The following is a 26,224-nucleotide window of genomic DNA, read 5'->3' on the forward strand; positions in this document are numbered from 1 at the left end:
CTACAAACTGCTAATGGGATAACAATGTAATATCACAAGAAAATAAATTTAATAAAGTGTACTTTCAAGTCACTTTCAAGACTGGACAAAAATGTCCTCACAACTCAAATGCCCTCACAACAACAGTGGGCTATTAAGAATTGGTCCTGTGCACGCGCAACATGCACACATACATCATTGACTGACAGTTATCCTTTGGGGCATGATTAATAGAGGCTGCATCATCAGAGGTTGGAAATATCACATCAATAATTACATCAGTTCCACAAAATGCCCAATTAACCAGCCATAACAATAATAATTTATGTAATTAAAGCATTTATTAACAGTGTCATGAAACTCAAAAGATGCTTTGTAAATGTAACATAACATGTTACATTCACATGACAAGTAAAACTAAGAAAGAGCATTTAAAACACAGGGCAAATCATCAACATCAAATATCAGAGACAGTCAGGCAGACAAATGGTAATTTGATTTGTTAACAAGTCTGGCTGAAATATACTACAATTAGCCTTTTGCATATTAATTAGGCTAGTATACTATGGTGCTTTATAATAGGACTGGACAGCATATATTCATTGTGAAGTGTGAAGCCCATATCATGTAAGTAGGGAATGTGCTATATAAGATTTATTCATTCATTATCATTTAAAGTCTATCACTGTAATCATTCCTTGGGGATTCTTTTATTTCATCATGAGCACTTTTACGTTGTCCAAATTAACACAAAGAAGTCACAGAATGATCAGATATCTGAGATTGCAGATGACTGTACCAATTTGACTTCCCTGTCAAATGTGATGGACATGACACACTGTACTGTAATAACTGTAAACGTATCAATACTGGGAAAAGACCTTTGGTTAAAATGATGTTTATATATTTTTCTATATAACCCGGGCATTGTTTGAAATATGTGTATGTTTTGTCTAATAATATGTAAATGTAATTAATCTGAATGTGGTGTCAAGGCAGCTTGTTCTTGATCCATGGTGATAATTGACTATTCTATGAATAAATACTAGGTAATCAGCATGTGTTATTATTGTCCGGGACATCATTCCCAATTAAAGCTTGATTCAGAGCAGTGAGACACTAAAGGTTGACTTGTGACTTTCAGGTGTTAGTTTGTAGCTCTGAGGATCCAAATTACAATACAAATACAGTGAAATCTAAATTTAAAAGGAAGTAATGGGTCTAAAATCTCTTTGGCCACCCTGCAATTCTTGAACAGAAACTGCACTGAAAACTTCTCCTTGATCAAAAGATGTTTCGGTAAGGGTCATGATGCACCCATCACACATTTGAATTAGAGGTAATGAATAACGGCACGCTCTGCCTTGTGGTTGCTATGAGTGCATGTGAAGCTGCTTATCCCCACAGATGGCATGTGACAACACAGGCATATTAGGGTGGATCAGCATGTGATATCAGGAGCACTGTGAAGCTGCAGTTGTAACCATGAGGGTCTATATAAATTTCATGGTAATCTGAAGTTTGTGGTAATCTGATTAGTTGCAAATTTGTTTGTGAATATGCACCAGTAAAAGCACAATATCTGTGCTCTGTGTAAAAATAAACATGGTGCAAATTCCTAAAATAAGAGGGTCAACAGGGCCCCACAGATCAGTTTTGCCCTATAGTCCCTTGTGGATTAATCCAGCCATGCTCATGGTTAAGTCTGTTTCACCAGTGAGAGTTAACTAAAGAGGAAGTACTGTTGCTGTGGTTATAATATTCTTTGTGCACTGGTTTAGAGCGATGGTTATAGTTTGGCTGGTTTTAATGGACACCTACAATCAGAAATGAGTATTTTCCATGACCATGGTGTTGTAAAGTATTATTCATTATGTTTTCCACAGGGTGGCGCTGATATCATCACATCTGACTATTTTACCCCAGTGGTTCTCAACCTCTGGTTGTGTGCCTTAAAATGTTTTAACATCCCATCACAGGAGTGTTTTTCCCCCTTAACCTGTGAACAACTCCTCAGAATGATCTTGATTCAGTGGCTCCCAGACTTTTTCTGTCAAACACCCTCTTTGAAATGTTGTAAAATATGATAGCCTTGCCAGCATCAGAGCAGTGTTGTTTCTTTGTTGTTCCCAAATGAATGAGAATCATAGACATTAGTCACAGCTGACATTTTGACTTGTTATTGCAGGACATGCAAAGGAGGAACTAATAACATTAATGATGGCTCTGTTCCAACAATTATTGCAATGATATGCAGCAATTAATAATGCAGTTAGTTACACCTGTGTGTGACTAGTCCAAATGCCTGCTTTGAAAAGGGTCTATTCAGTTTAGCCCCCCCCCAGAAAAATACTTACAGATTAACGATAACTAAAAACTACAAACTTGTCTTTGCTGTGATAGTCCTCTTTTTCAGGGAATTCTAGGTCAAAGGTGTCTGAGAGCATGTAATAATCTTTATGTAAAGTAAATATGCAACTGCAACTACATTATTATTATTAGCCAAATAAAGACATTGCAAAAGATATATATGTCAAAGGAAAACACAAAAGCCCCATATGAACATGTAAGCCAGAAGGTAATTTATGCTGTCTGAAAAAAAGACATGGTAGGAGGAAAAGTCCTTGAACATATGGTAGAGTGGATGTGTTAAAGAACAGGGGGTTCATCTCACTTACATGCTGCTTCTGCCTGACAGAGTCTGAGGTATGAGGCTCTGTAGATTCATTGTGCGTGTAGATTGTATATCAACAGGACTTTCTTCATCAACTGTAAGAGAGAGCTGGCATTAAAGGGTAATACCACCAAGCCAAAAACAGACATTCCCATCTGGGTTTTTTAATCTGCAGGCATTTTCTCAATTGAGTTTCCAGATAAGTTTGTATATTATGATAAATATTGATACTGCAATATAAAATTAATGCTAGTGTGGTAGCCTACAAGATGTTTATCCATATCACTCTGTGCCCCTGTCCTGTTTTGTCTTAAATTCTCTTTTTCTCATTTCTCCTTTTACATGTGTGATTTTCTTTTATACATTTTGTATGAGCATTGTTAGAGGGAGCCTGAGAACAAGAATTTCATTGCCAAACGGCTGCTTCACTGTAATTGTTGTGCACATGACAAGAACTTGAACTTGATTTGTCAGTATTGTGTGGTGGCGACTGCAAAAAAAAAAAAAGGGGGGGATCAGGACAAATTCCTATATTATTCAAGCATTTAAAAATATATTCTCATTTTGCTCACCCACTAGCTACCCATATTTTAACATAATCTGTCAAATTCTACTGCTGTCTATAAGCCCAGCCTCCGTGGGGCCACTCTCCCTCCACTTTTATTTTCTGGATTTAACTTTGCGCTCCTCCCATGGGACACAGGCATATTTATTTAGTCTGTTTCCACTGTGAAAGTTATTCCCCAGCCGGATGAGGAGAGACTGTGACAGCCCATCTTCAAACCAACAACCCACTCTGCTTTTGGAACAGTAGTCGGCGTGCTGAGCCAGCAGCTAAGCAGTAGCGCGCGCGCTCTCTCTCTCTCTCTCTCTCTGTGTGAGACCTGGGACACGAGGCGAAGGGGAGAGCTCATTCCACAACACGGCAGTCCTCCATGGCTCTGTGCAACGGAGACAGCAAGGTCAGTGGAGCGGGGAGTACCCGGTCGATTTCGTGTTAGGACCCTGGTTGCTGGTGTAGTCTCTCCCGGTTAATTACGGCCTGTGTGTACCTCGGGGGTGAAAGTTGGAGAGCATGTAACGTTACCACCACTTCTGCTGGGGTGCTATGAGTACGCTGTTGTATGCCTGTTGCAGTATTACATTAACATGTTGCTCATAGCTGCTAACCAGCCGGACAGGATATCTCACTGATGTTTAGCGTAAATAAAATCGTTCACATATTTCGCCACTAAACGTGGTTGCCTTCTTATGGTGGACCTCCCACCAAAATCCTTTGCCTTCAAGCACCGCGTGGGTTTTAGCATAGCTCCGCTAACTTAGCCAGCCTCTCACGAGACGTGCTGCTAACAGGCTAATCGTGATTACTAGCAGCTGTGTATAACGTTACTGTCCGTGAGCTAGCATGCTACATTGGTAATTTGTTAGCTAGCTTTAGCCGGGCAGCCAGGTTTTGCAGTGACAGTTCTACTAACCGAAAGTCTTGTATTATGATTGCTTTGGCTTCCATTTTTCAAAGTGACATTGAGTTTGTGGCAAACTAATTTATTTAATACGGCTGCTGTCACAGACTTTAAGCTAACGTAACGTTAACTGACGTCGGTTTGCTAACGTCGTTACTAAGCTAGTATGAGCCAACTCGCTGTTACCGGTCTGACAACTGGATCCACTACTGCTGTCTTACTAGCTGATTTGGTAAAGTTTGCTCTAAAATTGTCGAGCATTTTTTCTCGTGATTATGCTGCTGTGATTGCCGACGGTTTGTTTTAACAGTCTACTTTTAAATAACACATCGGAGGTGATGGTTAGCATGCTTAATGCAAGTAGTTTTTAGAAACATCTACAACGGAAGGATTTCTACCAACCACGTGGGATCATGCTTCCCTTTTTGCCGTCCTCCTCTACTCTAGTTTTGTTGTTTATGGAAATGTCAGTAATCTGACTTATCTCTAGTTCTTGTACTGAGAAGTGTTTCTTCAAACTCTAATCTGTTTTTATAAAAAGAACATCCAGACATACAGAGTTGTGCCAAAGCACTGGAGAGAAACATAATACCCTGCTAGAGTTTGAACAACCTTAAAGTGATATAAGGGTCCTCACTAATAGCCTTTGATTAACTTGTGGGTTTCATGTGATTCTACTCATGGGCTGAATGGATACAGCACGTTTCACAACAGTGACTGACTGTCTGTGTTGGAGCTCACATGGCCATAATTATGTTAGGCCTTATTGAGTCGCATTTTCCACGGGGAACTCTGAGATGGAATGGGTTACCCTACACCACCTCTCACCCCAACCACCAACAAACGTAACACTAAGGACAGCATTAAGATTATATTTTTAGTGTGCTAGTCAAAGTCCTGTCACTAAGTAAACACTGGTGTGCAAAAGTGACTGTGGATGTATGCTTTTCTGTCCGCTTAGCTCAACACAAACTCTGCAGGCACTTTAAACAACACGATGTGTGCATTTCTGAATGTGTGTGTCCACAGCTGGAGATCAGCAGCACAGAGCAGAATGGGTCATGTGAGGGGGCGGTGGCGATCCTGGATGCTGGGGCCCAGTATGGCAAGGTGATTGACAGACGGGTGCGAGAGCTGTGTGTACGCTCTGAAATCCTCCCTTTAGAGACCCCGGCCTTTGCTCTCAGAGAACAGGGCTACAGGTGAGCATGAGAAGCATATGAATCCGAGATGATTGGGTTTTATTTGCCTCATAGCATTATTACACTATTCTGTCAATATGAATTTTTTTATAATACATGTTGGCTTGATTTGTTTTCTCTCTCTTTCCCTTCTTAGGGCAATCATCATTTCAGGAGGTCCATCCTCTGTATATGCAGAAGATGCCCCCTGGTTCGACCCTGCCATATTCGCTATAGGAAAGCCAGTCCTTGGGATTTGCTATGGGATGCAGGTATCTATGCATGCATACACACAATAAAATTCTGTGATGGGAGGCTTTTATAGTGCTTAGGTAGACCATCCTCTTCCACAAGGCCTTTATTCAAGGAAGCATTTGTGTTTGACTCATTCACTCTTGAGTAGCTACACTTTACTATCACTCTACTCCAGGCTGCTGTTAAGCTCTCCTGGGCCAGCTGGGACTTCACCACCTTCTTCAAGGGCACTTTGACACTGGCTGAGGGAGATGGGAGCATTACTTGCTCAATTTTCCCAGACAGCCTGGAAATTAATACTAGAAGCCATCCATTCTCCAGCACATTTCTCTAAACAGCAGGGAGCTGTAGCATCTTTGGAATCACACTAAAATGTAATCTTTGTGTTAACTCTGCTGTGTGTTTGTGTTACAGTTGATGAATAAAGTGTTTGGTGGGACAGTACACAAAAAGAGTGTAAGGGAAGATGGCGTGTTCAGTATTGGAGTGGACAACACTTGTTCTCTCTTCAGGTAATATGGCTGCTCAAGTGAATCACAAGAAAATGAGTCTTCTTTTATGTGTTATTATAAATATGTGTATTTTTACTGTACAAGTACTAGTTAAAATTGGCTTCTTGGAGCTACACATCCTGGCATTTTTAACTTTATGATCAGAAATATTTGACTGGAACTGATTAGGAATTTCAGCTACATTATTATTTTTTGCATGGTCATATACTGCATTTTGGTTTGTATGTAGTTTTGTCAATAGAAATAGTTAAGCTGACTATCTAGGATCACATAATGTGACAGGCGGGATATTTCTGTGTAAAACTAAACATAATACAACTACTGAATGTGTCTCATTTGATACCTTGAATGCTGATCAGGCAGCAAACACTCATTTGGTGATTTCAATCAGCAAAAAATAGTCCATCTGAAATGGATTTAGCTTATTGAAGATAGCCAATGTAATCATCCTGTCACTCAACCCTAAAAATGAGCATTCAAGAAATCATCTCTAGATCTGTCAGTGAACTTACTGTACCATCTCTTCTCTCAAGTAGCTGAGGACAAAGTGTTGTGGACTGTGTGTAAAACACAACTGCTGCTCAACGGGTTTGTCCCAGTGCCATATTTACTACATAAACTGCATGAGCTTTACAGCTGTCACATATTTCCCCTGGTTGTTACACAAATACTGCAGAGTCTAAAATAGATGGCTGCAGTCTTTTATTACAGTCTGCCTCTCACACTTAACTCACATTCACACAGTAAAAGTAGAGCCTGTGCATATGTAACTATTATATGTGATGTTATTGAACACCACCCATCTTCCTCTACCATCAGTGTGTGTGTGTGTTTATCTTATCAGAGGCCTTCAGAAGGAGGAACTGGTCCTGCTTACCCACGGAGACAGTGTGGATAAAGTGGCTGATGGCTTTAAGGTGGTTGCCCAGTCAGGGAACATCATTGCCGGTAGGCAGCACACAGGATAGGCTCACTTGCAAGTCCTAAAAACAGCTGTATTTGTTTTTTTTTTTGTTTGTGTTAGAGCGCTTCAGACTGCATGTTTGCATTTACAACTGACACAGCCTCTGATAACGATGTTTAATCTGTATTTTGAGTATGTTTTTCCACCTGAAATCCTGATTTTTGGCTTATGTTAAACTAGTTTTGCTTCAATGTATTTTTTTAAGTGGCATTCAGAGAGGATAAATGACAGTGTTAACAGTCCTTCATCACATCTGTTTTCCCCACCAGGGATTGCTAATGAACAGAAGAAGCTGTATGGGACACAGTTTCACCCTGAAGTCGACTTGACGGAGAGAGGCATGGCGATTCTGCGTACCTTCCTGTTCGAGATTGCAGGATGTACAAGTAACTTTACTGTACAGAACCGCCAACAGACCTGCATCGACAAGATCAGAGAAAAAGTAGACAAGTCCAAAGTGCTGGTGAGTGAAACAAAGTTTCATGAGTGTGTGTGTTGGCCTCCAAACCATTTTTAGGGCAGAGAGATGACTTTATAAAAAAAAAAAGTTTTCTGTGCACATTTTAACCTTCTAAAGGAGATAATTGCACTCAAAGTCTAAAGCTGGGGTGTTGAGTGTGGTAGCTGCTCAGGATGTGGTAACAGCAGCAGTGGTGGGAAGTTAAGTATAACCAATTAAACTCTCAAATTAAACCCTGTTTTATCTGAAAAGAGGTAGTCGACTCCCTGAGGGGCCTTAAACCGGGCTTCATCTCAGGGGAGTGTGAAGGCGATTAAATGAGTGTAGGAAACAGGCTCAAAGCACAGGATTTATATTTAAAGAATTACATGCAGCCTCTGTTTCATGTTCCTCAACTACAGTCTGAGGGATAGATCTTCCATTATTTGTTACTCTGTGGTAGCTTATTCCTGCAGTAGCATTTGACAAGTGTGGCATGTTAGGTGTGTGAGTCCCAAGAGTTGGTAGTCAGCTAATTATAAGTAAAGAAGTGTCAAGGCTGTAGTAATTGAGTTCATAATGCCTTATATTTTACAGCCTGCCAGCAGACAAAACATCAGTTGTCAAATATGACTAATAAAATGGGAGGCTAACAGACATTATACATACAGTTAATCAGAGAGCAAGACAATGTAGGCGTGCAACTGGTGAAGTTGTGGAATTTAATCCTTGTCCAGCAGGGTCACAAATGTAGCTCTAAAGAAGTTTGATGTCACTGCTCAGCTATCTGGCTGCACAGTTATGACTGTTTCTAATGCTTTCTTCAGGTGCTGCTGAGTGGCGGGGTGGACTCAACAGTTTGCACAGCTCTCCTCAACAAAGCTCTCAACCAGGACCAGGTGATAGCAGTTCACATCGACAATGGCTTCATGAGGAAGGGAGAAAGTCAGAGTGTGGAGGAGGCCCTCACCAAGTTGGGCATCAAACTCAAAGGTAGGGACAAAGGTCCTGGTGGTCAAAACGAAGTAGGGATGGCACAATAAGACCTTACAGGTCTAAAAAATAATTACCATATTGTATTAATTTAAGTTAGAATTGTAACATGATGATAATAAAATGATAACACACAGTTGTTGCAGAAATTGTAATCTAATAGAAGTCCCTAATGAAGTGAAAGAAGAGAGCATTATTTGAAAATTATGTTATTTTACTTTATATTGCAATGTGATGGGTAACTTTCGTTATTTTTTACCTTTTTTTTTAGACTAAATGACTAATCAGTAATGAAAATAACTACAGTTGCAACTTTAGATACTGAAGTATCTTTGATATGATCTTGGAGTAGAACATTTTTGTGTTGCTCATAAACCAGTTGGGTCTTCTGCCTTTCTCTTTGTCTCCTGTAAAATGTTGCTCCATTTAGTGGTGAATGCAGCACACACCTTCTACAATGGTACGACAACCCTCCCCATCTCTAAGGAGGACATGACGCCACGAAAACGCATCAGCAAGACTTTGAACATGACTACCAACCCAGAAGAGAAAAGGAAAATCATTGGAGATACATTTGTCAAAGTGAGTACTTGACAAAAGTCCTGTATAATAAAGCTTTTGTTATTATCACATTTTTATTTCAACCTGCCAGCTTGCCTTGTTACCATGCAGTACATCATTTATCACATTGTCAGTTTAGCTGAATTCTTTGCTACACGTTTATACACATCTGCCAATATGGCTGCTTTATTGTTTGTCTTAAATTTACTAGTTTACTGTAGTATGTGAATTGTGTTGCTTGACAGGTGGCAAATGAAGTGATAGGAGAGATGAATCTGAAGCCGGAAGAGGTTTTCCTGGCCCAGGGTACCTTGCGGCCTGATCTCATCGAGAGTGCCTCTCATCTTGCCAGCAACAAGGCAGAGGTCATCAAAACACACCACAACGACACTGAGCTCATCCGCAAACTCAGAGATGAGGTACTGCACACATGCGCATCCCCACACAAATACTAACTTCATTACTTTCCCTGATGCATACTGCTTATTCAGAGTATGGCCATAATATTCAGTTAAGTGGATACACACTGTAGATCAACTGTGCCTTCAATAGTTGTACATACATTTATACCATAAGACAAGAAGAAAAACAGAACCCCTGACCCTGTCCTTACTCTTGCTCTAAAAACGAATAACAAATAGGTTTTAAGTTGAATGCCAAATAACTGTAAGACATATGACAGTCAAGTGCATTGGTCACAAAAATAGCCAAATCTTTTAATTTGGCAAACTTATGAACCGGTACATGCGGATTCTGTTGAATGTCATTACTAATCACCACAACTAAAGTAATTTTAAAGTATACAGTACTATATGATATACTGTATTGTTGCTGTGGGCATCACTGTGGCACATTGTTTTCTCATCCACTAATATGTTCATTACATCTACACATTCACTTCTGGCAGTGGAAACCAGACACTACCTCTTAGTATTTAAATAAGCTTACATTTTGAGCAAAGGACATGAGTTGTTCCTGATAAGAATAATTTTGTAGCCGTCTGCACCAGACAAACAGTTTAATACTGCACTTATACAGACAGATGATCAAACTGTGCTGTCTGAATGACTGCATGATACAAGAGTAACATTAACTTCCACTGGAAACCACACATCTGCGTAAAAAGAGGGTCAGCTGTTTAGAGCAGTGATTATCAAAAGCAGCGCTATCATATCAACCCTGAAAATAGCTTCTGATGATCTGATGTTTTCTCACCTTCAAGCAAGATTTCTGAAACACTAGGAGGCAAACACCTAAACATCATTTATTTTTTATTGAAGATGGATTTCTACATCATCCTTCATTCCCCAAAGAGGCTTTCAGTCTTCATCAGTGGATCAGTATTACACTACACTCGAAGGAGCACTGAGGCATTCACTCTCCTCCTTTTTATTAGCTGTTTAGTGCTCATATATTATTTGGTGTTTCTGTTTTTGTTCAGCCCTTTCATATAAATGCACAACTATGCAACATCTACACCTATCCCTCACTGTTGCAATGCTGATCCCACTCCTTTGTGATCCTCCAGGGAAAAGTAATCGAACCGCTGAAAGATTTCCATAAAGATGAAGTCAGAGCACTGGGGAAAGAGCTGGGCCTGCCAGAGGAGATTGTCTCCCGACACCCTTTCCCAGGCAAGTATATAAACGCATGCCTGTGACGTGACTGCTCTGACAAAAATTTACAAAGTGATTTGCATTAACATGGTTAGTGCTGTTTGCTTCTGATCTTTTTCTGCCTACTTTCTTGATCTGTCTCTGTCTCTCATGTATCCATTTGCTTATTCAATCAGACCGACTCAAAACGGTCCTCGAATGACTCCTAAACTTGCTAAAAAAAGGTGCACCTCCTCTCTCATTTGCCTTTAGGTCCTGGATTGTCCATCAGAGTGATTTGTGCAGAGGAGCCCTACATCTGTAAGGACTTTGCTGAAACAAACAACATCCTCAAAATCATCACAGACTTCTCTGCAAGTGTCAGAAAGGTCAGAACAATACACATGCATAAATATTTTTAAAAAAATCTAATGGCTGTCTGACGTCGTGTGTTGGGGAGATATCATAAAACAACTTGATTCATGTAATTGCAACTAATGGCAGGACATTAATTACTTTTGGATATGTTACCTTTTTTCCCGCAAAGTTTGGATGACAACCCCACAAATAGACTTTCAACAGCTTAAACTGGTACACCAATTTATGTCAGTGTTTTTAGTGAAGCAGGTGTGAAAACACCCCTCTGAGGTAGTGCTGACAATGTAAACTTCCTGACGTCACTTCCTGGGGCGGTCACAAAATGCAGCAATAAAGATGCCAAGTTATCAGCAGTGGCTGTTTGTAGCCAAGCAAGCAGAACAGTGGAAGATCTGTCTACACATTAAATGAGAAGACGTTTGTGTATGTTTGTCCTGACTGGTTAATTATGGAGTTAATAATGTGCAGCCTCTACTGGTCGGTTGGCCACGTTGCACCGAAAGCCAAATAATTCTGATGATTTAAAGATGTTTTGTGTCTATTTTGTTTTTGGTACTTTGTTTTTCACTTCATATAGAAGTTTCTCTGAGGTTTCTGTCCTTTTTAGTTCCACACACTACTTTAAAAGTCTGTGTCTCTCTCCTCCCCAGCCCCATGCCTTGCTGCAGAGAGTCAAGTCGTGCATATCAGACGAGGAGGAAGAAAAGCTCATGCAGATCACCAGCCTTCATTCACTCAATGCCTTCCTGCTGCCCATCAAAACTGTTGGTGTCCAGGTAATCCAGTCAAGCAATTTATCAAATCCAGTCGGTCACTCTGTATGTTTGGGTTGTCTGTTCCCTGTCCAGCTAAATCAATGAACAGTCTATGAAATAACATCTATAATAGTAATATGATAAAAACTGTAGCCATTCACATAAACCTCACAATTCAGTCATTGGTTAAACTTATTTATTTCCCGATATCATTTCTCCATTATTTATTCAATTGTTGTAAGATGGGCTTTACTGACAATTTGAGGATTTTATGGTCTACACATTGTTACAGTCTACATATCATCTTCTTTCTCACATCATGTGAATGGTGCTTCCAGTGATTTGCAGCACAGGTGTATTAACCTGCAGTCAAAACAGTTTTAAAGTAGACTTGAGGGCATTTTGTAGGTTAGTTCAAACATAGCTTATTTGGTTGTTTAGGAGCTGTTGGATATACATGAATGTGGAAAATTCAAATGTATTTAGGACTGCTAAAGAATGTCCAGAAGCAGGGGATGCTTGAAACAGTGTCTCACTTTTGCTGTTTTTCTCCATGTTACCACTATAATTTAGTGGTTGACCACGAGACACGCCCACCCACACAAAGCTTCTCAGTTGTTTACATTTTGACTCCGTCTGTGTTGAGCCAAGGGAGGGATCAGTTGTAAGTGGGCTGCATTTTAGCTTTTCTCAGCTTCTGATGTTGACGGTAGTCTCTGACACGTACAAAGAGTGTGTTCTGCAGAAATATTATAAACGTGGTTTAAAAAAACAACAAAAAAAAAACAACCTGTCACTTTCCAGTAGTTAATTATATTGACCTTCAGGATTTCCTGGAGAGAACGACTGCCATGATTGCCTGTGTGTGGGTGTGTTCTATTACTTCCTGTTTGAAGCCAGAGTTTTAAATTTATCCAAAACCTCAAATTGTGGGGCAGACAGGAGACGGTTGACACACACAGGCAGCTTTTATTGCCAGGGGAAATTGTTGGAAGTGAAAACAGACAGATTATGCCTCTATTTATCGAAACTTTTAATAAACACAAAAAAACTAAACGTTTGGAAGATTGCACATGTGTGTAGACTAATCTAACATTTGTTGAAGATTTTTGTTTCTTGTTTTATTTTCTTTGTTGCTCTGTAAAGACCTTGACAATAAGCCTCATTTGTTAATAGCTTTAATAATACATAAAAAATGTTTTTTCTGTCTGTGTCTCAGGGTGATTGCCGGTCCTACAGTTATGTGTGCGGTGTCACAAGTAAAGAATCTCCACACTGGGAGTCGCTCATGTTCCTGGCCAGACTCATTCCTCGCATGTGCCATACCATCAACAGGTAATACACAAATCTTTGCCTACAGCTTTACTCTTCATCTGTCCTCAGTGCTGTTAATTTTTAGCAGAACATACAGACACTTCATTTATTCATTCATCTCTCTCCTTTTTCCAGAGTTGTGTATGTGTTTGGGTCTCCTGTAAAAGAGCCGCCAACAGACATTACCCCAACCTTCCTGACCACAGGCGTTCTGAGCACGCTCAGACAGGCTGACTTTGTAGCTTGCTCTATCCTTAGAGATTCTGGTAAGTGTGTGGTATTGAAGCAATACAGATTATTGGGGAGGATTTATATTTGGTGAGGATGCCACCACAGGACTATCTAACAGTACAGTTTCTGTAGAGCAATTCACTCCTTTTTACAAAGCCAGGGATTAATATGCCCACATACGTAACCAGAATAGTGTACTCGTCTGCATACTTGCATCCACATCGGGAATTTAACGTTTCCCCAAAGGCAAACCAAATATTTGTTTGAGAAATTCTCAATGTACTCCTGTGAGAAGAATTTTCTTTTGTAAAATGTCCTTCCTGACTGTGGCTATGGTTTCACTTAGTAAGTCATTGTGCTAATTTAAGATGTGATTAAAAGGGTGAATTCAAAGAGCATTTTGTCAATATAGTTTAACATCATTAGCCTTTTTGCTTTATTAAGACATTTTGACGGTCTTACAGCCATGTGAGCAAACTCATTTTTTTTCATTGCGGTCATCCATTATTTAAGCAATCCAGCCATCATTAGAGGAACAAAATCAATTTATTGAAACTAGAGTTACAAGACAAACTTGATCAACATTTCTAAGTAGACAGTGAAGCTATTACATTTTTTTTGTAATAGCAGCAATAACAACCTTTATTTCTCTTTGGCTGTGCTCCTCTTTCAGGCTATTCCGGTAAGGTCAGCCAGATGCCGGTCATCCTGACCCCCCTGCACTTTGACCGTGACCCACTGCAAAAGCAGCCATCCTGCCGGCGCTCTGTGGTGGTCCGCACCTTCATCACCAGCGATTTCATGACCGGCATCCCTGCCATGCCCGGCAACCATATCCCAGAGGAGGTATACCATGATTCAACCTCTCAACTTGGTCTCAGCATTTAGCTAGACCATCGTGGATACTAACCTAGGTTCAGGGATTGGGCATGATCCACCCAAGAATTATTTAAACGAGCGTCTCAATTTTTCTCTCTAGTTGTTCAATGTTTTTAAGAGTTATTTGTTTTCCCAGGTGGTGCTAAAGATGGTCAACGAGATCAAGAAGATCCCGGGCATCTCCAGAGTCATGTATGATCTGACCTCCAAACCACCTGGCACCACAGAGTGGGAATAAAACACAACATGACATGTCATACCAATAGGACGCGCACTCACACACAGTGCACAAACACACTCAACAGAGAGGGCTGGTGAACTCTTCTTTTCTGTCCCCTCCCTCCCTCCCTCCCTCCCTCCCTCCAGTACCTCCACCCCTCTCTTCAACATTCCCATGGAAGGCAGACCGTACTGTGACGGGCACACATGCAAAGGAACTACTACTCTGCTCTCCCCACCACTCCTCCCTGGTCTTAATATTTTTGGCGATAGGGATTGATTAATGTTGGTTAATGATAATATATTGTCTTTTTTGATCCATGTACAACAGTGTATCTCCTCTCTGCGATGAAAAGGTAAATTGCTGCTTCCCTTTTGTGAGGTCAACCATAAAGGCAAGTGGCGAGAAGCTGTGTTATAGGTGAGCTAAACATGAAAACAAGCAAACAAAAGTGTCACGAAAAGAAATACACCGGAAGGAGAGTTTGAACATCTTCAGCGATTGTTTTCTGCCTTTTTTGTCAGATGTTTTTGTCTTACTGTTGTAGGTCAGACCTAAGACTATCCTCTATTTGTTCATTTTCACTTTTTGCCTGTATACTGTGCTATGAAGAAGGTTGTCTGTTTAAAGTAAACAACCTATGTGACCAGTCAATGATTTTTAAGCTTTTTGTTTTGCCAAAAGTTGAATATGCTGTGGTAATCTATAACTTTGTGGGCTCCATTGTGGGATCTTCTCCAAGCTACATTTGTTGACGAGAGCTCTTGATTTGTTGCTGTACCCATCGTGGACAGCAGTCAACCCAAGATTAGCTTCATTATGATGATTAGTGTGCTGCTGTGCAGGAGGCCAATATGATGGGTAACTTTGTATGTGCCTGTTTTATTGTTTTTGTTTATTTCTTTGGTGTGACTCGACCTGGACTCAGATTTTTCCAGACAGGAGGCTATAACACTGTTTCTCCTCATGCATAAATATGTATGATTTTTATGAAGAATAAACATGGCAAGTGGACTAACTAATAACAAAATTATAGGTACAGTAGAGTTTATAACTATTGTCTAAATTGCTGTTGTTATTTCATCATTATTTGGCTGCTCTTTTGTTGTTCAGGGGGCATGTTTTTGCACATTGTCTTTTTTTTCCCACCTGTAAAGCCTCTGTGGCTTTATCAGCATAACAGAATTATACATCCAGCGGAAACTTCACCTCATTAGGTGTGTCGCTCTGTAGTGTCAAAGGTCAGGTTGAGAGTACTGTCTGTTGCCATCTCTAATGTGAGTTCATTGTGTCTCCGAAAGGCGTTACTGCTTAATTTTTCTGTTCTGTACTATCAAAACATTGAGCACATCATAATCTCTAGTCTTAAATCTTGTGATTTAGACCTCAGTAAATACAGTGCTCAGGTTTAACTGAGTTTTAAAAAGTGTATTGTACCCCGATAGAGACATTTCACCTGGACGTGGTGGTTCTCATGCCTCCAGAATTTCTTTGTGCCTCTCATCCTCTGTTATATCCTTTAAACTTTAGTGGCAACATACTCCTAATGCAAAATTGGTGGTTTTCCTAACTTGTCTTAACTGCTATTAGTCTTTCTTCCTCTGTTCTGCCTTTTATACAGGGTATTTTCTGTTACAAAAGTTCCCCCTAGAAAACAACAGCTTGATAATAATGGATATATACTTTTGTAGTTGGACTTTAATTGCAATATCAATAAGATTAAGTTATGCAATTTAATGTCCAATGGTTTTTGTTTGTTTTTGTTTGAGCGTTGTAGAACAAAAAAAAACAAAACAAAAAAAACATTCTCCTTAGTAACGTGCCTCAAACCAAGCCACTGCATGCAGTTTCAACTATGATGACATTTGTACAATGGAAAACTGAGCTTTAATAAAGATCTCCATGTTGAAACTTCTCACTTCTATAATGAGCTACTTATCTCTAGTTGTTCACCTTTGGATAACTTCATTTGTAATAATTGTTTTAATTTGTTTTTTTTAACATCGTTTTTTGGAGATGAGTTTTGGAGGACCTTTTTGATCCTAATTTAAGCACACCAAAACACATTAATTACACTAAAGTTTAACTGTCCTGATATCTTGCTAGTCAAATTAAACACCAAATAAATTTAAACCCCACCAAAATGGAAAGGCTGCAAAATACAGTAGACAACGAATAAATCAACATCACTTTTTAAGTAAATAAAATAAACTAAAGCTTTCAAGTTAATGGTTGAATTAACTATTTTTAAACTATAAAACTGTCCTTGTAGAGAACTTGATTAATTCTGAGGAAATAATAAAATAGTTTGATACATTTTTTCAGTCATCTTCCCCATTTCTTCACGCTCTTGCTATTTGCTATTGAAATTATTTAACTTGCTTCCAATGCTGCCTTATGCGTTTTGAAAATGTACTTGTACTGACTGTAATAAAAGCCAGATTACTCTTATATCACAACAGTTTTGTTTAGCACCGGAAGCAAATGAAGGTATGTCACCACATTCTTCACTTCATCAAAACTTATAGAAAAGTAAAATAGAAATGTAGAATACACAGACAAACAACTTGCTGGGGTGTTGGGGGAATGCCCCTTTTTCCATGTTAACCATGTTCCTCTTTAGAAATGTCTGCACGGCACAGTACCTTTTTGAAATGAGCACATTAGCGTTCTGGTAAATTACTGTACATAAGTGATTTCTCGCAGAACTCATCGGTATCAGTCAGACGTCTCTCATGTGCTTGAGACAGATCACAAGGGCTCAATCACACACTCACTCATACGCTCTGAAGGTAATCATTTATCATCAGCTACTATACAAGAAATACATCTGAATATCTTCCTTTTTTAGATTCCTGCTTTGTGTGTGACATCTTTAGTATAATTTCATGTAATAATGGTGACATACACTGTACTTACTACTGTAAACAGCCATATTGTTGAAAGAAGTTTAGACTGTAATTTGATTTTATTAAGAGCCTATTTGTGCGCAGTTGGCCCTGGTTACCCAGCAGAGATCCCTCTGTGTGCCGGGAGGTTCAGGTGTGAGTTTCTCCCCGCTGACTGAGAGACAAGAGCAGACAAGTTCAGTCAAACATCAACACACTGCAGACCCACACTCAGGGGACAAGGCACAACTTTGGCACAGTAGCTGTGCCGCAACGTTACCTTAAGACTGTACAAGTTACCACATGCAGCTGCCAATTAACTCCTGGCCTGTGGCAGTTTTATCCTCTGCAGCTGACCCGTGTGCAGACTAATAAACTGATTTCGATTTACGAGAGGAAAGAGAGAGAGAACAGAGAGAAATGAAATGATGTGAGATTTCTTTTAATTTATTTGACGTAGAGGTGTGTTTGTGCATGTTTGGTGGTCCAGGGTGCAGTTTGTGCTCTTGGAGGCAGACAAAACCAGTGTAACCACAGTGTTGAACCACACTTCATTTTATACATCATTAATGAGATAATAATGCTTTGGTATTTACTAAAACTTACTACAATTAACAAAGTCCTTCTTGTCTATGTTTCATATGGAATAAAGATTAATATGCCCTCAGTCAGTCACTCTAATCCAGTGTCCTCCTCATCACTTTTGCACTGTTGAATCTGTTCTCAGGTTACCTCGTGCAGCACAACCCCCCATGAGGGCAGATAAGACAACCACTCACACACTTTGCTGTTTCCTTTGCTGTCTGCCACAGCGAGAGCTCTCCCGACTCCTTTCTGCGTCTACAAAGCATGGAAATCGGTCACTTTTTGCTTGGACTATGTGCATTCTTCTACTTTTACAGATCTGTTTCAGCAGAGTCCACATGCAAGCTGAAGGCCAAATTCAACCTGAGCGGCTACAGGGATGTAGAGAAGAAGAAGGTTGTAATTGGGGGGATGTTTCCTGTTCACAAGCGCATCGCTTCCACTGATGGCAACACTTCAAGGGTGCCCGTCTCCTCGGGGTGTGAGGGGTGAGTAGAGCATTCTGTTACCTGTCTTTTTTTCATCATTGTGACTGTGTTGGCCTATTAGCCTCTATTAGCTTTATTACACTAATCACAGATAATCTCATAGGCCTGTTAAAGTTAAATAATTTCATATTTTAGACTTTGAATGAGAAATAATTAATTATATGTTTCAGCCACACAATGTACTTCTGAGATATCTTAACCTCATGAGTTTCCTACAGAAATAAAGACAGCAGGGCAGCACCTCCGGGGCCAATTAGCCACAGTAGCCTATATTATTGTGGAGACAGGCCTTTACAGTGTGGTATGCAACAATAATCAGCAAGTCTGTGAACTGTCCTCTTGTGTCTAATTTAGGTAATAACTTCAAAAGACTAAAATAGTCTGTGTATATCAAGTGTCATCAAGTGTTTTAATTTTGCACATATACTAAATGTGGATCTGAGTTTTTCTTTCTAATCTGAAATTCACAGATAATGTTTTCAACAGCTAAACACAAGCTTTTGTGCTGTGTGTTGAGGCTGTAAAAGAACAAAAGATGTGCTTGTTTTCTAACCAGCAGAGTAAAACGTGCTGTTAAGTCACCACTCTCCTGTCATCCTCCAGGTTTAACTTCCGTACCTTCCGCTGGACCCAGACCATGCTGTTTGCCATCAACGAAATTAATAAGAGGAACGACCTGCTGCCCAACACCGACCTGGGCTATGTCATCTACGACTCCTGCTTCACCATCTCCAAGGCCGTGGAGGGCACCCTCACCTACCTGACGGGCCAAGACGAGGCCGTACCCAACTACCGCTGCGGGAATGGGCCGCCTCTGGCTGCCCTAGTGGGTGCTGGGGGTTCTGATCTGTCCATTGCCACTGCGAGGATTCTTGGACTTTATCACTTCCCACAGGTAGGCCAGTGGTGAGTTATCAAAAGTTATCAGAATCAGAATCAGAAATACTTTATTGATCCCCGAGGGGAAACTCTTTTGCTACAGTAGCTCACTATCACGTCAGTGCACACAGGAATAGAAGTACTAAGCAAAAAAATATATAATACACTATAACACAGGTCAGAAAATAAATTAAGTACCAAGGGGGTATAAGCATAAAATAAAATAAGTGTGAAGTACAAAGTGGGTTTACTGGTTGATGATAATAATATGGTATAAAGTAATAGTGCATGAACTGCTTGAAAGTTAAGTGTAGCTTATTTATAATGAGACGGAGGATATTGCACAGCAGTAATAGAGGTATGGATAAATATCAATAAATAGGGAATTTTAAACTGAAAAGGGTATATTGCACAGGAGTATTAACACAGGATATTGCACAATTATCTCAAGTACTGCAGAGATGTAATGATCAATGTCCAGTTTAATGACTTAGGGTCATACAGACTGACACTTAGAGGGAGGAGTTAAAGAGTTTGATGGCCACAGGCAGGAATGACTTCCTGTGGCGTTCTGTGCTGCTTTTTGGGGGGATGAGTCTTTCGCTGAAGGTACTCCTTTGTTTGACCAGCACGTCATGGAGTGGGTGGGAGACACTGTCCAAGATGGCATGTAGTTTGACAAGGAAAAGACAAGACAAGGAAAAATTAACAGATTGAGAAAACAAGTTCATTACCAAATTCCAAGAAACCCTTGTGTGTCTCCTCTCCTCTGTCATCTTTAGGTCAGCTATTGTTCAACTTGCTCCGCCCTGGAAAGTAAGTTCCAGTTCCCTACCTTCCTGAGGACCATTCCCAATGACAAGCACCAGTCCACAGCTATTGCCCAGCTGGTGCTACACTTCGGCTGGACTTGGGTGGGCACCATAGCTGCCAATGATGATTACGGCAAGTATGGCATCAAGGCCTTCAAGGAACAGGTGGAGGAAGCTGGTGTGTGCATCTCCTTCTCTGAGACTCTGCCCAAGGTAAACAGTTTATGCTTTCAGTCTATATTTCACCTTCCCACCTGCCATCACACAATGCCATGCCTGTCTTTTCTAGAGATGCATTATAATTCATTCCTGTTGAAAAATCAATATTGTGTTCATAAACTTCAGGTGAGTTCCCCGGCGGACATCCAGCGTATCGTTCAAACTGTAGTTGAGTCCACGGCCAAGATCATCGTGGTCTTCTCTTCAGACGTGGACCTCAGTCCTCTTGTCCTTGAGCTGCTCCGGCACAATGTGACCAACCGCACCTGGATCGCCAGCGAGGCCTGGGTCACCTCCGCTCTCATCAACCAGCCCGGGGTGAGTGCTCAGTCGAGCTCTCTGATTGATTGACTGACTGATGTTTGAGCATAAATTAAGCAGTTACAGATGTTCCAGAGGCTCTAAACAGTCTGAACTAAATTTGAAAATCACAGTTTGAGTTGATAATGTGCATGTTTTTATCCAGGTGAGCTCATTGCTAGGTGGCACCCTGGGCTTTGGGGTAAAAAGGGCTGATATCCCTGGTCTTCAGCGCCATCTACTGGATCTGGACCCCTATGATGACAAGCTCACTGAGGAATTCTGGGAGACGGTGTGTTCATTTAGCTGACTAATTGGCCAGAGGAGCTCCAGGGGTGACGATTGATCTGTCTCCAGACAGCTATTAGCCACATGCAAAATCTGATTTTGACTCAAATGCAGCTTGTAATCACACATCTTGGCTTGGACTGACAATTGCTGTGCCTAAAAAAAGTAAAGTTTGAAACCTTATTTTTGTCTTATAGTTGTTTAACTGCACATTGGACTATGGCAAAGCTGTGAGGCAGGCCAAACAGAGGGCCAAGGAGGTTAACGGCACACTGTCCAGGGCAGTGAGGGGGGTCCCTGATGGGCTGTGTACAGGGAGTGAGTCTTTGGCACAGCTCAATAACACCTACTCTGATGTCTCCCAGTTACGAATTACTTACAGGTTAGTTGTCACTGCTCATTTTGCTACTACAAGTATTACTGCAACAACTCTACAACACCTATCACCTCCACCACTAAGAACATAGCACTACTCTACCACCATTAAAGGGTCAGTTCACCCAAATTACAAAAGGTAGTGCCTGGCTGTGGAGATAGTTTTGGTTTTATGTGCTGAGATTTCTTTAGATACCTGCCTCTGAAACTCTAATACAATGGAGGTGAATGGAATCTCATTTGTGCTGTGTATCCCTCCAGAGACACTGGCCTGGATACTCAGAATAATCCACAGAATTCACCGTGAACAGTTTGGATGGGGACTATTTCTTTGATAGAAAGTAGTCCCAGAGTGATTTAGACATTATCTCTGGAAAAAAGACATGCTAGTTTACCTCCGTTGTGTTGGAGTGGCAGCAGAAGACCTCACTACACAAAACTGAAACAAGATAGAAATATTATGTGAAAATATGTAGGGTTTTTTGTGATTTGGGTGAAATACCTCTTTAATGATAAACTCAGACCAATGGAAATTTGGATGATGGTGTGATTGATAATCATGATGCTGAAGATGTCTCCCCACAGTGTGTACAAAGCCGTGTACGCTGTGGCCTACGCCTTGCACAACATGGAGTACTGTGAAGAGGGACAGGGGCCATTCAACGGGAACGGGTACTGTGCTGACATCACCAACTTTGAGCCATGGCAGGTAAGCCTGTGTGTTTGTGTGTGTGTGTGTGTGTGTGAGTACAACCGTTTTTATATGCATGGGTGTGACTGAGATGTGGCTCCATGTGTCTCTGCCTTAGCTGATGTACTACCTGAAGAACGTGCGTTTCAAAGTGCCGCACACGGGCGAAGAGATCTACTTTAATGACGGAGATGTAGAAGGCTTCTATGACATCATAAACTGGCGGTTCAGTAATAACGGGGAGATATCCTACGTCACTGTGGGACAGTACAATGGCTCAGCAGCCCCAGAGGACAGGATGACCATAATGAATGACTCCATTGTGTGGAACAATGAAATGTTGGAGGTCAGCAGCCATTAACCACACACTCTATTCTAGATTAGGATTCATAGTATATATGTGTCTGTGTATGAATGCCTGGCACATGCATGTGTATCTCTATAAATCAGTGTATGTGTGTGTGTGTGTGTGTGTGTGTGTGTGTGTGTGTGTGTTTTAGCCTCCTCGGTCAGTGTGCAGCGAGAACTGCCAGCCGGGTGCTAGGAAGGGAATCCGGCAGGGAGAGCCAGTTTGCTGCTTTGACTGCATCCCGTGTGCCGATGGAGAGATCAGCAACGCAACTAGTCAGTATACAACCTTCAAACTGCACCTTATAGACGATATCTTCCTGAAAAGTCTGAGCGTCTACTGAAATATAAACCTTAGTGAATAAAGTGAGTAAATCTTATTTTAACTAAACAAACAACAAGAAGACATTCAACGCAAGTGGGCAGTTAGTTTGATTTAGTTACTTAACAGCATGAAACTACTTTACTTCACTTATCTTACTGTAAATTCAAATTAAGGTAAGACAGAACTTTATTAATGCCGAGGGAAATTGTTGTGCAGTACAAAGTAGGAAAGAGTGCAAATATACAAAGTGCTGTGGCATACTAGTATCTGTCCAAAATGCAGATTTATGATTCTATTTGGAAATCAGTCTCTTTATAAAACAGGCAAAAATAAAATAATTACAAAGTAATGTGATAATGACATCTTATAAAGCTTTAACATGCATTACTGAAAGAATTGCCAATTACCACAGTGAGCAAACAAGACACTACAAAAGCAGTCTGAACAACTTTAGATAAACGCGACCCTGCTACCCTGTTATCGTCCCCTCCCTCTCTGACAGATGCTCGTGAATGTATCCTGTGCAGTGAAGACGACTGGTCCAATGATGCTCATGATACCTGTATACCAAAAATCATTGAGTTCCTGGCCTTTGGAGAGCCACTGGGGATCACTCTCATCATCATCTCGGCTATCGGAGCACTAGTCACCATCGCTGTCGGGGTGAGACGAATGCAGGGAAAACATATCGTGGAGCGTAAGGAGCTAAAACGTCAGATGGTGTCTTTCATTGTTCTTCTTCTTGTTCTAGGTGGTGTTCGTTGTGCACATTGGCACCCCTCTGGTGAAAGCCAATGATGCTCTGTTGAGTTTCTCACTGCTCTTCTCGCTAGTGGTGACCTTCCTCTGCTCCATCGTCTTCCTCGGAGAGCCTCAGGACTGGAGCTGCATGACCAGCCAAGTAGCCCTGGCTCTGGGCTTTGCTCTCTGCCTTTCCTCTATAATGGGTGGGTACACTTTTACTGTACTGTTGAGTGTGTATGTCCTTGTGTGTGTGTAAATACACTGAATACCAAGTAGTGGTGCTCTGTAGTGTACAGTAAGCCTGTTACTGTACTATCTCTGGGGTTTTGTAGTTGCCAGTAGAAATGAACGTATCTTCTCTAGAGCTTATTTCACTCTTTTAGGTACCTTGGGGAAGACAGCAGTATCAAAATCATGAAATATTTTTGCAGCATCAATGTACTCGGTGACATTCTGATGCGTCTTTACTTCAGGTAAGGCAGCAGTGTTGATGATGAGAGCTCAGGCTCTGAAAGCGGCCCGTGTCAGAATCAAAGCAGCTGCCAAAGCTGCAAAGGCCGCAGCCGAAGCAGCAGCTGAAGCAGCAGCCAACAGCGGCAGTCCTGATGTCATTGTAACCAACACAAATAACAACAATGACGCCAATGCCTGTGCTTACCCTGAAGTTGACACTCTCACCTGTGCCCACCAGAGGGCGATAACTGCTGTAGCAACATTAATCCAGGTAAATACAATGAAAAATCTTACTCTGACCTATTAATATTTGTAACAGCAGATGATCCTGATCCTGTAATATTACTGACATTATCATTGCTCTACCCAGGCTATAGCGTGCACAGTGTGGCTCATCATCCTCCCTCCGCACCCTATCAAGAACACCTCTTCCCAGAATATAAAGATCATCCTCGAGTGTGATGAAGGCTCTGTGGTCTTCATCTGTTGTATCTTTGCCTATGACATCCTGCTGGCTCTGCTGGCCTTCATCTTTGCTTTCATAGCCCGCAAACTGGAGGACCACTTCAGGTAGGAAACACAAGGTTTCAGGGAAAACAGAGGAACATTTAGCATAGCTGTTAATATCATGGCAGCCACTAAAACTAAATAGACACAGTGGAAATAAACAATACTTATGACTCATTTATTTCAAGTCTAGTTTAGATATACCTCAAACATTTTGTAATGTATTCCATATGTACATCAGTATTAAAACTGATCTTGAAATTGACTTTTGTCCAGAAAAAAGATGCCTCCACATTACAAAACATGAATGTGACAGTAAAATTGTAGGGCAACATGTTTAGAGGGATTATCTCCTTCTGCTTTCACTTCCTCATCTTCTGGGTGTGTGCAGACGTCAGCAGGAATTATGTAAAATTAGACACCTGACACAAACACGCAAAAACACTGGTGTTAATCTGTAAATGTGTAGAGCATCAAATTTGTACATTTCTAATTTAATTTCCACTTGTTCCTTTTTTTCAACCAATATTAATCCTTTTCTTGTTGAGGCATTTTGGTGTAAAGAACATTTCTTTTGAGACATGATGCACGTTTCTTACTTCCAGTGAGGCGAAGTGTGTGACCTTCGGCATGCTGGTCTTCTTCATCGTGTGGATCTCCTTTGTCCCGGCCTATCTCAGCACACGTGGCAAGTTCATGGTTGCCGTCCAGATTTTTGCCATCCTGGCTTCCAGCTTCGGCCTGCTGACCTGCATCTTCCTGCCCAAGTGTTACGTTCTTTTGGTCAAACCAGAACAAAACACAGAGGAGATGATGAGGCCCCGCGCCAAGCCACGCGATGGGACCTCGACTGGGACCTCGGCCTCACTCGCTACAACTGCTACGATTGCATCCACTGCTATTGATGATTAGTGGAGCAGTGCTAAGAACTAAACTGAGCCACAACACTGAAATTGTAAAATAATGTAGATGGCTGATGTGCCACTGCTTCACTGGGCAACTGGTCCAGCTGATTAGGGTTCCTAGTCTTGTTATTCAAATCTATTTTACAATCCTCATGTTTGGTCTATAATTAATAGACAAAATATATTATTTACAAAATATTTATATTTACACTGACTGAATGTGTGTCAAACCCAAGTGAAGTGTACTCTCATTTGGGTTAGATAGGGTTGATTTCAATAAGCAATATCCATGAGGAAAGAAAACGGCTACCTCAACGATTACTAAATATCTCAAAAATGCATTTTCAAAAACATTACTATTTCAGGAAATAAAATTGAGGGTCTCTGACTTTATTTGCTATATTATGATGTCTGTAGGTCCCACTAAAACACATTTTAACAAGTTCAGATGCTGCTGTTGTTTCAGTTGTGGTAGTGGAATTAAAATTAAGGCAACATTTACTTCAGGTATCTGCTACTACTGCTGTACTTCTAGTTGCAAATCAATTTCAAATATATCTGGAATTGTTTAAATTACAGGCATTTATCTTATGCCCTATCAACATATCTGAATAAAATGTTTACACTGCAAACTTCACTTTCTATTACCATAATAACCTGTCACTGTGTGTAATGTAGCGTAGTGTGACTGTTAGCGTAATACATTTCCTAATAATATAATAAATGTTATTTTCAGTCACTATAATACTGTGTTTTTCTTAGCAATAAAGCAATACATTCATTTAAAGCTCATTTTGGGGCAGTGCTTTTAGTGACCGTCAAATATAGGTAAAAATCCAGTCAGTGTATTGCAATGTACTGCTTAACTGTCAACTCCGAAATTGAGTTATTGTCTTCTCACAGTTAAGAAGGATAGCAGAGAATGATCTTGTTTCATTATGTTGTCTCTCCACATTGCCATGCCTCCTTATGGCCACTCGAGGGCCACCAGATAAATGAAAATGAATGAATGAACAATAAACAT

The 26,224-nt window shown here is 40.7% G+C and overlaps 2 protein-coding genes across 3 annotated transcripts; both read left to right on the forward strand.

The window, feature by feature from the left end:
• The first annotated feature begins 3,386 nt into the window (after nt 1-3,386).
• Nucleotides 3,387-16,308, forward strand: gmps (guanine monophosphate synthase). 2 transcript variants are annotated; one of them, XM_044203873.1, is made up of 16 exons: nt 3,387-4,348; nt 5,146-5,318; nt 5,455-5,569; nt 5,967-6,064; nt 6,909-7,012; nt 7,298-7,491; nt 8,295-8,460; nt 8,891-9,042; nt 9,267-9,440; nt 10,550-10,655; nt 10,890-11,005; nt 11,645-11,770; nt 12,969-13,084; nt 13,199-13,329; nt 13,968-14,140; nt 14,310-16,308. In XM_044203873.1, exons 1-16 carry the CDS (start codon nt 4,283-4,285, stop codon nt 14,409-14,411), a joined length of 2,112 nt encoding a protein of 703 aa, XP_044059808.1. In that variant the 5' UTR covers nt 3,387-4,282; the 3' UTR covers nt 14,412-16,308. The 2 variants fall into 2 exon arrangements, with proteins under 2 accessions (XP_044059808.1, XP_044059809.1); XM_044203874.1 differs by having other exon boundaries at nt 3,387-3,615.
• Nucleotides 16,309-16,698: 390 nt separating this feature from the next.
• LOC122879589 (vomeronasal type-2 receptor 1) lies at nt 16,699-25,945 on the forward strand. Its single transcript, XM_044203872.1, has 14 exons — nt 16,699-18,354; nt 18,958-19,249; nt 20,016-20,258; nt 20,391-20,582; nt 20,731-20,856; nt 21,050-21,234; nt 21,813-21,936; nt 22,037-22,264; nt 22,419-22,542; nt 23,094-23,254; nt 23,343-23,538; nt 23,809-24,059; nt 24,159-24,358; nt 24,901-25,945. Exons 1-14 carry the CDS (start codon nt 18,131-18,133, stop codon nt 25,205-25,207), a joined length of 2,853 nt encoding a protein of 950 aa, XP_044059807.1. The 5' UTR covers nt 16,699-18,130; the 3' UTR covers nt 25,208-25,945.
• The last annotated feature ends 279 nt before the right edge of the window (nt 25,946-26,224 follow it).

This window comes from Siniperca chuatsi, linkage group LG7, assembly GCF_020085105.1.
Source record: "Siniperca chuatsi isolate FFG_IHB_CAS linkage group LG7, ASM2008510v1, whole genome shotgun sequence".
In the NCBI taxonomy this organism is placed as follows: Eukaryota; Metazoa; Chordata; class Actinopteri; order Centrarchiformes; family Sinipercidae; genus Siniperca; species Siniperca chuatsi.